The sequence below is a fragment of the Numida meleagris genome, chromosome 1 (genome assembly GCF_002078875.1).
Source record: "Numida meleagris isolate 19003 breed g44 Domestic line chromosome 1, NumMel1.0, whole genome shotgun sequence".
Classification (NCBI taxonomy): Eukaryota; Metazoa; Chordata; class Aves; order Galliformes; family Numididae; genus Numida; species Numida meleagris.
In genome coordinates this window covers 48,556,902-48,573,017 of record NC_034409.1, presented here as the reverse complement: position 1 = coordinate 48,573,017, position 16,116 = coordinate 48,556,902, and the positions used below count along the sequence as shown (strand labels likewise).

At 45.5% G+C, this 16,116-nt stretch overlaps 1 protein-coding gene across 7 annotated transcripts; it reads left to right on the top strand.

The window, feature by feature from the left end:
- On the top strand, positions 50-15,229 carry STRA8 (stimulated by retinoic acid 8). 7 transcript variants are annotated; one of them, XM_021414401.1, is made up of 9 exons: positions 50-299; positions 705-902; positions 2,648-2,723; positions 4,009-4,093; positions 4,461-4,613; positions 8,095-8,377; positions 9,673-9,749; positions 11,519-11,630; positions 14,481-15,229. In XM_021414401.1, the coding sequence occupies exons 2-9, from the start codon at positions 711-713 to the stop codon at positions 14,553-14,555; spliced, it is 1,053 nt and encodes a 350-aa protein (XP_021270076.1). In that variant the 5' UTR covers positions 50-299; positions 705-710; the 3' UTR covers positions 14,556-15,229. The 7 variants fall into 7 exon arrangements, with proteins under 7 accessions (XP_021270076.1, XP_021270155.1, XP_021269996.1 ...); XM_021414480.1 differs by lacking the exon at positions 705-902 and adding an exon at positions 1,643-1,763 and having other exon boundaries at positions 50-452; XM_021414321.1 differs by having other exon boundaries at positions 50-452.

Here is a 16,116-nt window from a genome sequence, read left to right as displayed (position 1 = left end):
CTGCAGCCTCAGCCCGCGTTTTTCTCTCGCTCCCATTGGCCGCCGCCGGGCTCGAGCTGCGTCCCCATTGGCTGGCTTCCACGTGCGGCTCGTGTTGCTGGGCGCGGGCGGGCAGAGGCGCGGCGGTCATGGGTGGGGCAGGACGGGCGTGGGCGGGGAGCTTGGTGCTCGGGGGCGGCTGTCGTCGCCTGCGGGACCGCGCTGGCTGCTCCACTCCTGCTTCGCCCCTCCCACCCCCAGCTCTTGGCGGAACGGCAGGGGCGGGAGTTGGTCTTATCCATAGGCAATACCTGTGATCGGTAACGGGGGGCAGTGGGCCAGTTTTGGGGAGCTTCCCCTCAGTGGGCCGCAGGGAAGGGCAGGGCGGTGTGAGGGGATAGGGAAGCTGACCTGTCCTCAGAGCTGCCAGCCCCCGCTGGGCGAGGATCTGCACCTCTTCATGGTGAACTGGGGTAAGATGGTGCTGCAAAGAAGGCCGCCATTTAGCGGCATCAGCCCCAGCATCCTGTGGGAATGGGTTACCCCTACAGGGACAGGGCAGGAGGTGGGGTGCCACCGTGTGAGGTTAGCAAGAGCTCAGGGTTTAGTCAGAGCCTGCAGACAGCATTCCTCAGGCAAACACCATCGCTTCCCGCTGCAGAATGCATGGCGGTGCTTGCGTATTTCCTTCGCTTTACCCAGCACGAACCCCCGTTGCGTTGCAGCCGCTGATGGAGGCAGCGGGTGGCTGCGGTGAGCCCCGTGCAGGAGCGCAGCCCACTCCCCGGGCACAGCTGCAGGAGGTGGAGCCCCGTGCCGCCCGCAGACGCCTGGCACAGGCCCAGCAACGGGCGGTGCTGGCGAGACTCTTCAGCAGCCTGCAGGAGACGGTGCTATCCCAGTCAGACAGCCCGGCCTCCAAGGTGCGGGGCAGTGGCTGCTTTTCTCCTATCTGTCGCTGTCATAGAACGGCTTGAGGAAGGGACCTCAAAGGTCACCTGTTTCCACCCCCCTGCCATGGGCAGTGCTGCCACCCCCCAGGTCAGGCTGCCCAGGACCCCATCCAACCTGGCCTTGAACGCTTCCAGGGATGGCGCATCATGTCATAGACGTGTGCTTCAGTTTATCTATTGGGATCCTGAGAGATGGCAGCACGTGTGTAATTTCACTCTGTGCAGCGTTCCTGGATCCCTTTTGTTTTGCAGCTGCCAGCTCATCGTGATCAACTTGCTTAGTAGTCTCTGTGTCATGGGTTTATCATGTGGCTTGCCCACACTTTTCTCAGGGAAATTTTGTAGTTCGTTCTTAGCTGTGTTTTGGTTGCAAATCAAAGGATCCTATGATTTAATGACCTCGATTTCACAGTGTTTTGGTATGAAACTGGGAGGAGTGAGTTTAGGGACAGAGTAAGTTCCAAGGAAGGGAGTAATTCATTCAGTTTATGAGGTGCATTCTGTATCCAAGACACTGAAAGAATAAGATGGGGGAAAAAAACCCTCTGGCCTACTGGCCTCTACTAAAATAAGAAACTATTTATTAAAAAAATAAATAAATGAACTAAAAACACTACTGAAAAGTTGGATAGTACCATACTCAAGGTAGAGGAGTAACCATCAGGATTCCTCAGCTGTGTCACCAACTCATTTAGATTGGTCGCTTTCAGTTTTCCAGAGAGGATAATGGCTGTTTAGGACAGGAATCATCCTTGTAAAGTGCCTTGAGATTCTAAGCATGCAAAGTGCTGCTGTCTGGGGCTGAGACCCTTACCCCCTATGACGCTTGAGGTAAGAGTTCAGTTCGCCATATTCTGAAGGAGATGCGAGTTAAGCTGAAGTCACCATGACTTCAGAACTAAGGCTAAACAGATACTTGCTTTGTCTGATCTGTCTGGCCTGTCTTAATGAACCAATTCTTTGAACTACCCTTTGGTAGTATCATGTGCCTGACACATGACTTTTGGGGGCAAGGGCCTAACTGCAGAAGTTTACCCCTAATTCTAGTGCTTAGTGCCTTGCTAAGGTATCTGGTGTGAAAGCTCTGCAAGAGAGACCTCCTGTCTGAGGCGCCTGGGTGGTCCCACTGATCCTATAAATCTAGAAGCAATTTTTAGATGGCTGTGTTGAAAAGCATTGGCCATATGTTCTTTGTTATGCTGCAATGGAGGAATGATCTACAATGCTGAAGCTGTTCCAGCTCACATCAGTGCAGCTAAGAGTAAAACATGGCAAGGGTTTCTCCTAGCAAAATTCTCAGGAGAGGTGAATTATAAAGTCTTGCACCTAAAGCTGGTAGATGTCCAGGAGGATGTGCTGCAGCATGGTGTTTCTGGACATGCTCCAAGAAGATAATGATCCAAACAAGAACAGCTGCTGATAAAAGATGCGACTTAAGTAGCAAATGGCTCTGTGACTAGGCATTATGTGCATCTATTGCATAACATATTTATATTGTAGAATATTTATATTCTGTATTTAACTTTGCTCTTAGTTCTTTTCCCTCTTTATAAGGCTACAGGTAGCTGGTGATACATCACAGTCGTTTTCTCAGACACATGGAAATAACTGAGGGTCAAAATGAAGAAAAAAATGAAGAAAGCAACTAAGTCTTGTTGAAACATGAATTCAGTCAGAGCAGAGAGCAATCGGTTCTGATTTCTTTTTGTGTTTAGTATCAGGTTTTGCGTAAGGCTAAGAAATATATCCAGGAGCTGGAGCAAACCTTGAGTTCTTTGCTGAAGATGAAAGGTACTGTACGCAAGTATTTGCCTCGGACAGTTTAAGTAGAGACAGACAGACGCATGGCTGCTCCCGTTAAGCATTAGACTTTAATGCTTTATTTGTAGCACAAATGTCATCAGCCCAGTTAGCACTGTCCCTCAGAACCACGGCCATCCCCAGCCCTCCCTGCTGGAGGAAGGACACAACTAATTTCTGCTGCCCTAGGCAGCAGGCAGGGTCCCCACCAACCCCCGCCCAAGCCACATGCATAGGCTGCAGGAACAGGTGTGCCTCTTCCAGCCTCAGCACAGTGCCAGTCAGAACTGTCACACACACCCAGCACTCCACATCTAGCACAGCCAGAGCTGGAACTCCAGAACTGCAGGCTTTGGTCTGAGTTAGGGGAAAAGGAGAGAGAATCTGTTGAGAGTTTCCTCCCAAAAGTCTGGTAAATGGAAGTCTTTAGTTAAGAATTTACTCCCATAGGAGCAGGTAAGAGGTGCTGTGGTTTGTTTTGTTAGTTTTGCTTTCAGTTTGGCAGGTCATGCTCATGCACTCCCTGCCCTCACCAGCATGCCTGCTGCTCTCTGGTGCTGCCCACTCACTCCGGTGGCAGCAAGCAGGACTGGAGGCTGATGGGTAGAGCCTTTGGACTTATTTTTATGTCCCTTCACATATCCAGAATATGGTGAGCTAGAAAAGGCGTTGCTATTTGTGCAACTTGGGCCTCCAGTGATTTGCATCAATTACAAGTCATAGTACTTAAGTGAAGTCTATGAACTCACATCCTTGGGTAAACGCCATAAAAGGCAGCCATAGGTAGGAGGAGTTATTTGACAGAGAAATCTGAAGGCTTCACAAGCAGTGGGGTGGCTGAGGAGAGTTTTGAAGTTAATCTCCCCTTGTATTTACTTGCATATACATAAAATTCATACTGCTGCTGAATGACAGCGTTGGTTGTCCAGGGTTTTTACGTGCAATTTGCTTATTACATGGCAGTCATGAGATATTGTATTGACTAGTGCGTGTTCTTGTTGGGACTTTCAATTTGCTGATTGTTTTCACCATCAGTTCTGTCACACCGATGTTATGAAGGAGGGCATCTGAGTTCCTCAACAATCAGAAGCTCCCAGTAGTGGTAGTGATATTACAGGGGAGGCAGAGGTGTTGCATCTCGCATCGCTTTTGCCTAATGAAGAGTTCTGGCTCCTGAAGGACCAGTTGTCAGGATTATTCTGCTTGATTGGGACTGAGGATGAGAGGGAAGCCAAACTCCCCAGCAGTGTGACAGCTGCCTTTCTGCTGACAACAGAGTCCTTCAGCCTGGAGGATGGGAACCCGTCCAGCCTGGAGGAAGTCAGGGAAGAATATGTCAAGAGGCACTTCAGCAATCACAGGTAAGGGCTTAAACCAGTCAAGGGAAGATGATAATACTTTGCATTTGCTTCCATCCCGGTGCCTCTGAGCCTCTTTGTCATTGTTACTGGCCAAGGAGAGGCCTTTCATCATGAGGAAAAGATGAAGAGATTTCTTGTGGACCCCTGTAATCTCACACAGTGCATGAACACGCTGTTTGTATTTCCTTTGCCTCCTATGCAGCTCATCTCCACCACAGACTTCTTATTTGCCTGCAGAGCAAAAGGACAGGGGAAAAGCTTGCTGGGGAGAATGGCCCTGGACTCTGGAGTGACCATGACAGAGACATTATTAATCCAGTTAAGAAGTTGTTCATGTGGCTTTTTTTCCCCTGTGTGTTCTTTTCAGCACTGACTTGCCCTCGGAAGCTGTGAGTGAGAGTGATTCTGCCGTCTGGTATTTGATGCAAGAATGTGAAAAACAAACAATGGAAGAGGACAGAAAGCCAGGATTTATCCAGTACCCAGACACTTCATCCCCAGATCTGGTGGAATTTGAACGGTAGGTGCACCCCAAGATGCCTTCAGGTTTGTTTTTTTTTTTTCATCTATTTGCGTAAACACTGCATCCAGTCACTGCTGTGCATGGAGCCTTGCAAAAGCCTCGTACCAGCAACTTTGGCCCTGCTGGTGGTGAAGCTGGAGCTGTGGCTGGCACGTGAATGGACACCTAGCGTGGTATCAGCCCCCAGCTCTCCCACTCATTCTCAAGAAAGAGGAAAAAAATTGTTTCAAGTGTGTCAGTCACAGCATGGACATGCTTTACCGCTGTCCAGTGCCCTGTAGAGTGAGCTGCAACATGCCTGCTAACAGTAGCAGTTCGACAGGCAAGTGGTTTAACCCAGATGAAATGGGAGTTTATTCAAGCAGCATGACTTCCTCAGGTGTACGTCCGTGTGTGCTTATGGCATCAGTACCACTATCAAGTTGTATCCCCACAGTGGGGCTATGTTTGAGGAGCACAGGAATTGCTGCACCAGATGAAACTTGCAGTGGCTGGCTGTACGTGTTCCAGGGGAGCTGCAGAACTGCAGGTAGGTAGGTGTGGGCAGATAGTTCCCCCCCCCCCCCCCAAGTGATGGCTGTCCTGCCTGATATTGGTATGAGAACCTGGGGCACTGTTGTCCCTTCCACAGATGGATGCTTAGCTCCTGGCAGCTTGGAGTACTTGTTTGGAGGATCAGAGCAGTGTAGGACTGGAGGAAACAAGGGGAAATAATTCAGGACTCAACCTGTAGTGGTTGGAGTAGGTTTGGAAGACATCAGGAAGTACTCCTCCATATGATTGCAACACGGAGAGAGAGGAGGGGAACATAAGTGCTTATGAGTGTGCTACAGCCAGAAGGTGCCCATCTGTAACCCTCTTTGGGGTCAGCCAAGTGCCTGACACAGGAACTAAAAATCGGACACCGTTGCCTTCCTTCTCAGTGGTCCATGTATTTTAATCTGGGATTCTGATGGTAAATGTTCTGTTTTTTCAGTGTTATTAGTCTCTTAAAACTGAGTGTTCATCACATTCTTCCCCTTGCTCTCAAATAGCACTAGGATGTACTGTAGGGGTCACAGATGCTAATCGTCCCAGAGTTAAGAATATGCAGTGCAGGAGAAGCCACAGCTATAGCTGGCGTCCTCCTCCAGAGCTTCACAGCCATAAGTAAAAACGTAGGCAATTTTTTGTTTATTTGTTTTTGAACTGGTGGTTTTTTTAAATAATTTTCTCAGGGATTATTGAGGTTCTTCATCAAAACGAGACCGCAGCTCTGCCAGCAGATGGCACCAGCCTACTGCTGCTGTGCCTGCTTTTTGCTCCTCTAAGATTTGGAGATGGTTGTAGTAAGGTATCATTTGCAAGACCTTGAAATGTGCAGACTGAGGATTTTCCGGGGGACGTAAGTCCTACTTCATCAAAGGCTGCACAACAGGGCCATAAACACCTGTCTTTCCCCTTCTTCACTGATGAGGTGGACCACGGCCTTTGCAGCACTGCATGCAGTCTTGGCATTTACCCTGCAGTTTTATTGCAACCTGCAGTTGGTTTGTAGCTAATTCTTCTTACAAAATGATCAGTGGTAATGGGCATGAAACAGCGGCAAAGAAAACAACAGCTTCTCAGTGATAAGTCTAATCACGTTATTTGAGCAGCATCAGAAATGCACTGAGCTTCTACAGAGAGTATCTTTTGCCATGTCCTGCAGTGGTGGGACTACCCAGTATCTCATGCTGTGCAAAATGTGGTCATCTCCTTCCAGCTGGGAAGGCAACTGTTGGCTCGTGGTTTGTTCAAACTTAATTTCTTTAGCAAAGCAGTCTAATGGTGATTCATATTCTGTTAGAGAAACTCCAGATCCTTCATTTGGAGCTGGATGTTCAGAATTCTTGGTGAGGGCAATAGCTGACGTAACAATGCTTGCCTCCCTTACAGTATTTTTGTGTCCAGCAACGGCAGAAAAACTTCAGAGCATGGATATGGAAGGTTAAACGTGTTTGTGTTTGCATGTGGGATTATTTTAAGATTTTCAATACTGGTTTACTAAAATAATAATACATAGACAAAATTCTTTTTGGTTAATGTCTCATGCAGCAGTTCGGTTAGCCAGGAAATGTGCTTAATTGGGACATCTTCCAATCATTCTGAATGGAATCATTCTGAGCCCAGTCAAACCAAGAAACAATGACTGCTCTTTATTCTCTTCCTTTTTACTCCTGCCTTTGAACATGTTATTTTCATCTGAGAAGCTCTGATCATTTAATAAACATAAAATAACCTTCAGTGCTACTTTCTAAAGTAGGCATTATCGTCCCTGGCTCACTGTGCCACACAGTGCTAACAGAAGAGGCAAGCTCTTTCTGTGTTTTAGTCTCCAGCTTGAAATTCCAGCATTAATGCTGAATTGCCAGTTTCACTACAGGCCTCACAGAAGTCAGTCTTGGGAATGCAGTTCCTCAGATGTAAGAACTGAGCTCCCTTATCTACAATAGTCAGAGCTTCCAGGCCCAGGGTGCTGTCTTTCTTTCTATCTGCATGTATAGTACCTAATACATCAGGGTATGACCTCAGCCAAGAGTTTTTAGGGCACTGCAACACCAGAAGTGTAAGAAGTGACTTGCGGTGCAAGAACCTCAGGATACAAAGGCAAGTGTGCAAAATTTTAAGAAAAGCCAGCGTGAGGTTTGCCTGTGTGATGAGTACAGCCTGCAGCAGCGTGGAGCTTCTGTTCTGAGGCAGCCCTGCTGAGGCTCTGGCTGAAGCCTGCCCTTTGCAGATGAAATCTTGGCAGAGCAGTGTTGCTAAACTTCTCTGGTGGTTTTGGGCAGTGTTCAGAAATTGTATGAGGTCTCGGAGGGAGAAGTCAGTGAAGTCGTTTTGAATCACAGCTACTCCCTCCTCCCCTGTTGATGGCTGTGATTATGTCACAATCTTTCTAGATAATACTACAACTGTTGAGCATAGCTGCTTTGTTGGAGAGGGCTGTTAAGGTGTCAGTTCAGTTGTTTAGCAACAAGCATTGCACAATAGTTACTTATCTGCAAAGATCAATCACAGTTCCACAATTCTGAGGTCATGCTAATTACATCCTTGGCTTAGCTTCTAAATACCAAGCAGTCCTTCCACCCCAGGGAAGTTTCCTCACCCAGTGTGCTGAGCTCAGGGCAGATCAGAGCCTCTGCAGGAGGAGCGCTCCAGGGGGCTCAGTTTCTCAGCCTGGTTATGTACAGTGTCTGCTACCATCTGTAGTGCAGTGCTTTGCAGTGGTTCCTTGCAGTTGTAGGTCTTCCAAAACTGACAGGAGAAACTGCATCTTGTGTAAGGGCGAAGGTCATATTCACCACATACTTTGCAATGGCAACTCAGCATTGACCGTGGCCTAAGTTGCAACCAAGTCGAACCTTTGGCAGTTCTACCATCATAGGATGTCTTGTCCCTCCACACTGATTGACAGTAGTTGGATAGCTTGCTCTTGAGATGCTCCTTGTCCTTTCAGGTACCTGTATTTTTATAAGCACACAGTAGACCTACTGAGAGAGCATGGAATTGTTTGCGCTGAGGAGGCGCCTCTTCCTGTGGTCTCCACGGCTATTTCACACCTCTGGCAAGAGTTTTCAGAAGAAAGGAGAGACAGCATCTTGCAGTACTATAGCCAGAGGGATTTCCACCTGGATCCTACGGATGCTTGCCAAGAGCCTGCGTGCACTGTTGGTGATGTGAGGGACAGTGGAGGTAACAGTGAGGAAGCCAGTGGTTCCTTGGTCTCCACACCAGAGGAAGTAAGTGCTCAGTAACACGTATCCTCTGCCCCTAAAGCTCCAGTCCTCCAGTCGCTAATTGGCTCTGCAGCTTTTAATTAGAGAACATACAGTAGTTTTAATTAAGCTTTCCCAAGACCACTTGAATGCATAAGTGGAAACAACAAACAGCCTTTGAGTAAATGTCTGCGTTGACTTCTCTCTCGGTAAGATAGACATCAAGCTGTAGGAGTGCCATGGCAGCAACCCTGGCAGTCTCTGCTGACCTGTGGATTTCTGTGCTAAGTAACAGTTAAATTTGGTCTAACTTGCTGTGGGGTGGGGAGCAAATACAAGGATTATGCAGTTGCACGACGGATGATCTGTACCCAGAAGAGATGCCCGGATTCCTAAGACCTGTGTGTTTTTGCCTGGTTGCTTTTTTTTTATTTGTTGTTTTTGGGTTTGGTTTTTTTTTTTCAGAAATCAGAGCAGTTGGTAGCAAAGATAAAGTATTTGTAGACCAGTTCCAGTGATACAGGGCTGATGGCTGCCTATTCCATGCATTTCTGTAGAGCCAAGAATTCAGTGAGTGTATAGACGGGTGCATGTGAAAAAAGAGATTAAATAACAGCCAACTCTCCATAAACTGTTCCCGATTAAGCATTGATTGCTTAAGCAACTAGCTGCTCAGAGAAGTGTATAATTTTATTAGTTGCAAGGGAAGGCCAAGGGTTCACCTTTAGCAGATAAGTAAATTGCATTGACAGGCTCTTTTGAGTCACAGGACGCTTAGCAATTTGTACCACTGACCTGCTTAGGAAATGTGGTGGGGATGTTGCACGTATTGTATTTTCGGGCACAGAAAATGTGTGAAGAACGTGATGGCAGAGTGAACTAATGAGGTTATTGGTCTGTCACATGGAGAATCCGAACTCCTTTGTAAGCCAAGTCATACACTGGAATGGGATTTATGGAGAATGGCTGGTACAGCTGTGGTCTCTAGCCATACACAGCGCAACGGCCAAAGTCAAGTCTGGAAAGCACTGTTACAATTCATGTTCTTATTGATGCTTTGGGAGACAGGCTAAGTCTAATTCTTGGAAGCTGAAGCACAGGGAATGGACTGATCTTGCATTCTGAGTTATAAAATAGTTTCTCCTTCTTATTCCTGTATCAGCAAAACCCTGTAGATTTCTGTAGAAGTAAACATTAGCTGTTAAATGGAAAGAAAAAAAATATTGTACTTCTTAAGATTTCATTATTACAAACTGTTCCCTAGGTAAAACTCTTTAAATGGCTGGATATGCTGACATCCAAAGTGTTTTCTCTGACAGGTAACGTTTGAAGATGCGTTTGATGTTGCTGCTAGTTTCCTTGAAACAAATGAGACTCGGGGATTGTCTAGCCAGAGGTAAATTATAAACCCACCCTTTTACTAGATGGAATAACTCAATAGCTGACAGTCAGTGCTCCACAGCAAGTTTGCTGTAGAGTAAGTCAATAGCTGAGCACTCTCTTTTGTGCCTAACTTGTAGTAAATGGTTAAAATAGTAGCATGCAGCAGTTGTGCTCACTGTAGTACTGCCTCTTCGGGTGTACAAATGAAATGATGAATAGGCATTTACAGCAGAACCAGGAACATTCCTAGTGAAGGAGTGCCCAGTCACTTTGAGATAACCAGGCACTCTTAATAAGTGATTCTTCTTGGAAAGTCCAGGAGGAGTCCTGGATTCTGGATAATTAGATAAACTCTTCCCATTTTCTTCTCCACGTTGCATAGCTTTCTGTCTTTTCAAATTACAAGATTTCTAATGTTTTCCTTATTTCTCACTTACAAGGTCTGTGATGACCATGAGGCACTCCCTAGACAATTAACTATACCCTCATTTAATGAGACAAAAATAATCTTTTTCTTTTTTTTTAACATTGTCTCCCATAATCTTGTTCAAGTACTCTAATACCATCAGAAAGAGATGATCAAGCTAAAGTGTGGTTGGCCTGAGCAGTAAGATCAAAGAAACACAAGACCTATCTCTTTCCTCTGCAGGTCAGATCACAGTTACCTTAGAAAGAACACGTCAGATACAAAACTAGCACTGCCTTTGATTTTCCCAGTAGACCAAAGCATTAAAAGGTTTTTCTCTTCAAGAAGAAAATCGCATTCTGATTCATCTCTTACATATTCTTGCTACTTAGTCTTGGTTAGATTTTTTTTTCTCTTTGCAAACAGTGTTTTAATTTATTTTTTTTAATCCATCTACTTATTTTTCCATATTTAGAGAGCTCTTTAGTGTGAATCTTTTCTTTTTCACTGTAATTCCACATTGCACTTCCAGTACAGCATGACCAGAAATAAGATTGTTCTGGCTGTCCGTCAAAATATGCTTATATTGTAAAGCTTAACAAAACATGTATCTGTTGAGTTACATTTATTAGGTCATAACTACTGTTTGCTTTTGAAACAAGAAAAAGCAAAGTTTGTTAAGACTGCAAATGTATTGCCATCGTCTGTGCAGTCTGGCTTAAGCCCCAAATTAGATTAGTATTTCAGTAGTCGGCATTTATTATGTTCCCTTCTTTTTCCTATCGTATCCCTGTGCTTTGTGGTTCAGGACACAGGTGTGGTGGCAGAGCTTTGTAAGATCCCAGGGAGAGCATAGAGGTGAGGTCCAGAGTGAGTATCTGACCCTAGTGCCAAAGTTACTGATCACCTGAGAACGAACTTGCCAGTGACAGCTGATGTGTGATTTTGTGACCACATTTTTAATTGTGTTCTCTCAAAAACTTTACAAAAGAAGTCAATGTTGTTTCTTTGAGCAACCCTACAAAATACACTGCCAAATGGCCGTTTTTGCTCTCCGTTATGATGGATGTGTCCCTTTCCCTAAAACAGTGTTATCACAGCTGTAGTGTATCAGTGCATCTCCTTGTTGTGGTAGTGGTTTCTTACACTGCAGTTCTCTGTTCTTAGATATCTTTCATGCGCTTTTTAGACAGTATTTCCTGGCTACACCTCCACTCCTTCCTGTCTTTTTCACCTATTCTCTTTCTTATCAGATTTGTCTTGGAAACAATTTAAGTCATCTTTAATTTGTAAGTAAAATGTGAAGGAGAGAAAGTAAGGAGGAGGAGGATAAGAGGGAAGAGGAAATTAAATATAATTTCTTGTTCCATTTTCAGTTCATCATTTGCAAGCAGCATTTCTGAAAATCCAGAGGATGACCACAGACTCTATCTGCAGATCACTGACTTCCTAAAAAGCCTTTTCTTTGCTAATACACAGTTCTGCCAGGTAAGCTTTGCCAAACGGTTCCTTACAGAAGGAGCCGTATATTTCTGTCACTGTCAGAAAGAGATTTTCCTTGCTTCAGATCATATTGTCCAGAATCATTAAAACAAGAGCTTGGGGGTTATCACTGCACATGTCATTCCACAGGTCAGTAGGACTGCCTCTGCAAGAGGCACGGTTTGAGGTGCTGTTATTGCTTAGAATATTACTCAAAATGGCAAATGACATGAAGGATTTTTTAAAGTAATGTTTGCATGAATGTTCCATGTGGAAAAGCTTGAGTGATCTCATCTAAGCTGATGAAACAGTGCCTGTTCCCTTCAGAACCCACAGCCTCTTGATTCTGAGCTCAGTGCGACCACCCTGTGCTTTGTCTTGGTGCCAGCTTCCCTACCCTGAGCCCCTGTTTGGCAAACCTTGAGAGTAGGGTAATTATGCTCTTGAAAGAGAACAGCTCTTAAAAGAGAGCAGCTGCTGTGCTGTGTCTTAACTTCAGCCTACTGGTGCAGGTTCACTGAGCCAGAAATCATCGTGTTTGCAGTGTTAGTCCTGTTCCTGTCCCCCTGCCAAGGAGGTGTCTGAGAACTTGCACATGGGTACAGGACCGAAAAGGAGAGATCCTTCAGCAAGAACATGCTTATTTTGGCTCAGATTGTGCCTCTATAATGGCCACTGTTCCACAATATTCTACTATCACCTAGCTTCCACCCAGTCTCTGTTACTTGAGCAGATCCTCCTTTAAAGAGAATAGAACATTTGTGATGAGGGGTAATTGAGACAACAATCAAACAAACAAAACCCAAAACAACAACGCAAGGAACCAGACAGCAGTGTTGCACCACTGTCTAAATTTATCACAGAGCAATTTCTGCATGGCTCTTGGTTCCTACAATGTCATGGAGCCCTTAGCACTAACAGGGGTGCTGAGAATGACATCAGACCCAGCAAAAAGTATTAAACAGAAGCTACTGGAGTAGGACTCTTCAGCAAAAAAAATGTCTGAGGGGTGACATGAGAGCATTTTCATCCTAAGTGGTCTGGATTTGATGCGCAGAATGATTATCCACTGCCTCTTAACACCAGAACTAGACAGCACCCAAAGAAATGAACAGACAATATATTAAGAAGTTGCAGATTACCAGAGTTAACTCCCCAGGGGTGAGTCAGTTGACGGTTAATAAAAATGAAGGTCCAGATATGATTTTGTATTTAGAACATCCTCACAGCACCGTGTGCCAGAATGAAGGAGCGTGTATTACAGAGACAGAGCACAGTGCATGCAAAATGCTTGCACTTCTTGTTTAAACATCCACTCCTTGACCATTGTCAGAGACCAAGCACTGATTTACACAGCCATTTGGTCTGTGAATAACTGTGTTCTGCATAAAAACAAGGCTCTTTCTGTGTTTATGTAAATGACCGTGAAATGAAGATGCCTGGAAAAGAAAGAATAACTTTATGCAAGGTACCACATTTCTAGTTGTGAATGTCTTCCCTGGCTGAGTGCTGCTTTTGCCCTCCTGCTTGATGCTGTATTGCTGTGTGCGAGCCCAAGCCCATCTCACAGCTCCCAGATGAAGTGGTGTAGGTGGTAGTGAAATGCTGCAAATTGGAAGCAAATTGGAAGGACCGAGCACTTTTTTTATTCAGGAACTTTGAATTGTCTGTGATAAGACAATAAAAAGGGAGTGTGAGCAGAAATTACCCAGACTAGATAGTACTGATGATGCAAAGATCACAGTCTGTTTTGGTTTAGGTAACTGTGGAACAGCGCATCTAGAGTCCTGCCAAGAAGCAAGAAAATTCAATGGACAAATTTTTGGTTTTCTGAGCAGAAATTCAGCTCCACCTTTGTGCAAATAGATGGAAGTGCAGCTGAGTGGGTCTAGGGAGCATTCCAGCTAGCTTGAAACGCTACCTCAGGCAGCAGCAGAGCTCAGTGTAGGCTATGCAACTTAACCCAGACACTGGGTTACTCAGTGCACTGAAGACTCCTGGACTGGTCCTGGATAGGAGACCTTCTTGCTTACCTTGTGTGTGTGACTGAATCCCTGCAGACCATTCTCTCGATGCAGTACCGATGCTGGTGCATTTGCCCAGGAGTTTGGGCAGTGCTGGTGGCATAACTATCCCAAGGATTAAGTGGTGTCCTTATGCACCACGCACACATATAGCAGACGATGATACGGAAGCAAACAGCAGGTACTGTACTAAAGCAGGGCCACCGGTGTGTGCCCGACTGATATATGAAAGGCAGCCTGTGTCCCTTCCATCTGCAGAGCTGATGGGGTAACAGATTTTCTTCTGGCCATTACATGCCAGTTCCATGCTAACGCCATTTGAAGTTAGCTGCCCAGTTACAAAGCACTGTTGTTGGACTGTGTACATTTGCTGTTTCAAAGTCTGCAGACACAAACACTTTTGTGTCCCAGACTTCGATTGCTCAAGAGTCACTTGTGCTCTGTAAGATGGTCAAGAAGACCATTCCCTTCTGTTGCTAAAAGAGCAGCAAAGCCTGAAGACGGTACAATTTAGGGGCTCAAGGAAGCTCACATATCCTCAGAGCCTGTTATTTGATTTGCTTGCTACCATGGTCAGTAACGTGTGTCTAAATGATGTAGTTAGTGGCAGGGTGAAGCCCTGTGATTGTAGATCAAAATTGGTTGAGAATCTGAGACATTCTCCATCAGGCACCACGAGCAGCTGACTGACAGGTGCTGGTTGCTGCTTCAGAGCAGAAGCAGGGCTCGTGGCATGTTAGCCAACACGTGTCAGCGCTTGACCAACCGAGCACTTTGAAACACAGTCAACTTTTGTGGTTTTTAATCTTAGCTGGCTTTGGGGTGGTTTCAGGAAGAAGATCTTCAGTTCGATTATGAGACTGTAATGCTGAGGTGCACGGAGACCTTTGATGACGAAGATTTATAAGCAGTATCCCTGTTTGCCAATGTTTTGCCAAGCATCGCTGGATGCAGAAGGCATGTGAAGAGACAGTGCCTCTTCCAGTGGAACACCTCTGCGGTCAGAATGGGGAGACACTGTGTTGTGGTTTGTTATTGTTGACTCCCCTTTCCTCATCAGCGCTTCTTAACTTATCAGTTGTGTAATTTATACTTTTAAACGTTCCAGGTTTAAAATATTTATAAAACCTTAAGGAAGAAATATTTTTCTCTGTGACTTTTTTTATGCTTAACCTCATTTCACAAATACACTGGAGCACATGCAGTTCGGTGACCTTGCCTCATGTGAGCTGTGGAAGAGATGCAGAGAGGACGTGGCAACCTAGGCACTCCAAACTGCTACCTGCAAAACTCACAGCGTGCCTACCACTGTCCTGGCCTGGGCCAGAAACGACAGAGGAATTTCTTCACAGAGAGTGAGATGCGGCTCTTCCATCTCCATGAGGACAACAGTAGTGGCCACCCACTCCCAAACCACTCAGAGATGCAAGTACAATCACACACTGTGGATTATTTCTGTGAAGCGTGTAAAGCTGAAAGAGAACAAAGCCCCCTGTGCTGTTCTGCCACATCTCGTTCTTTGAACAGTAGTGCTGCTCAGATGGTGTCTTGAAATTAAAAATGCTGTGAAGTTAAATAAGATCATTCACATCTCTGAGCTGTCATTAGCGGCTTTCTGCAGGCTCGGACAGCGTCTGGCAGTGGTTATGCTGAGGTCTCCCTCCTCCTCTCCCTCTCATTTTAAAGTACCGTGCATATATTGCTCTGGAAAGTCTGGGTTCTGGGACACGTGCCGGTTGAAACACATGTACAGGTTTTTCAGGGGATCTGAGGTCAAATCATTCTTTCCTTGAGGAAAGAATACAAGAGACAGATGTGTAAGCGTTTGCATGGAATGTCCTGCCTCTCCTTTCTTACTATTCCATAGTTTTATGGGAAAATGGGTTAATTTTTCTCAGTGTTGAATCTATTTTTTTACAGCTTAAAGCGTCTCCTTCTCATCTTGCAGCATGCTGCCATCTCCAGTTCCATTTGCCACGTGACATTTGATCAGTTTTGTTACAAAAACAAGCCTTTTGCTTTTCCACCTCAGTTACCGCCTCAGTTGAGGTCATACTTGGCAAACCTGGCTTGTTCTGTAGGAGAGCCATGTGAGCAGATAATGTTGAAGGATTAACAACCTTTTTTTTATTAGCTCTCAGTCCCCATGCTTTGAAGTCCAATCCAGGACAGAATTAAGCAGCAGAAATATTCCATTTTCAATTGACTTTCAGCCTGTCACATACCAGAGGAGGCTGTCCTAGGTGGTCACCATGGTACGTGGATGCATTCCCTTGATCAACACATGGGAGAGCTTTTGCTGCTTCACCAGGAGAATTTTAGGCTCAAACACGAATGTGAATCAACAGGTAGCTGCAAAGGTAAGAAATAACCATTCCAAAAGGTAGCAAGCATTGTGGGAGGCGTTTACATCATTAAGGAGAGGATGAGGAACAGGTTACTTCGGCTCCTCCTGCAGCATGACCAGT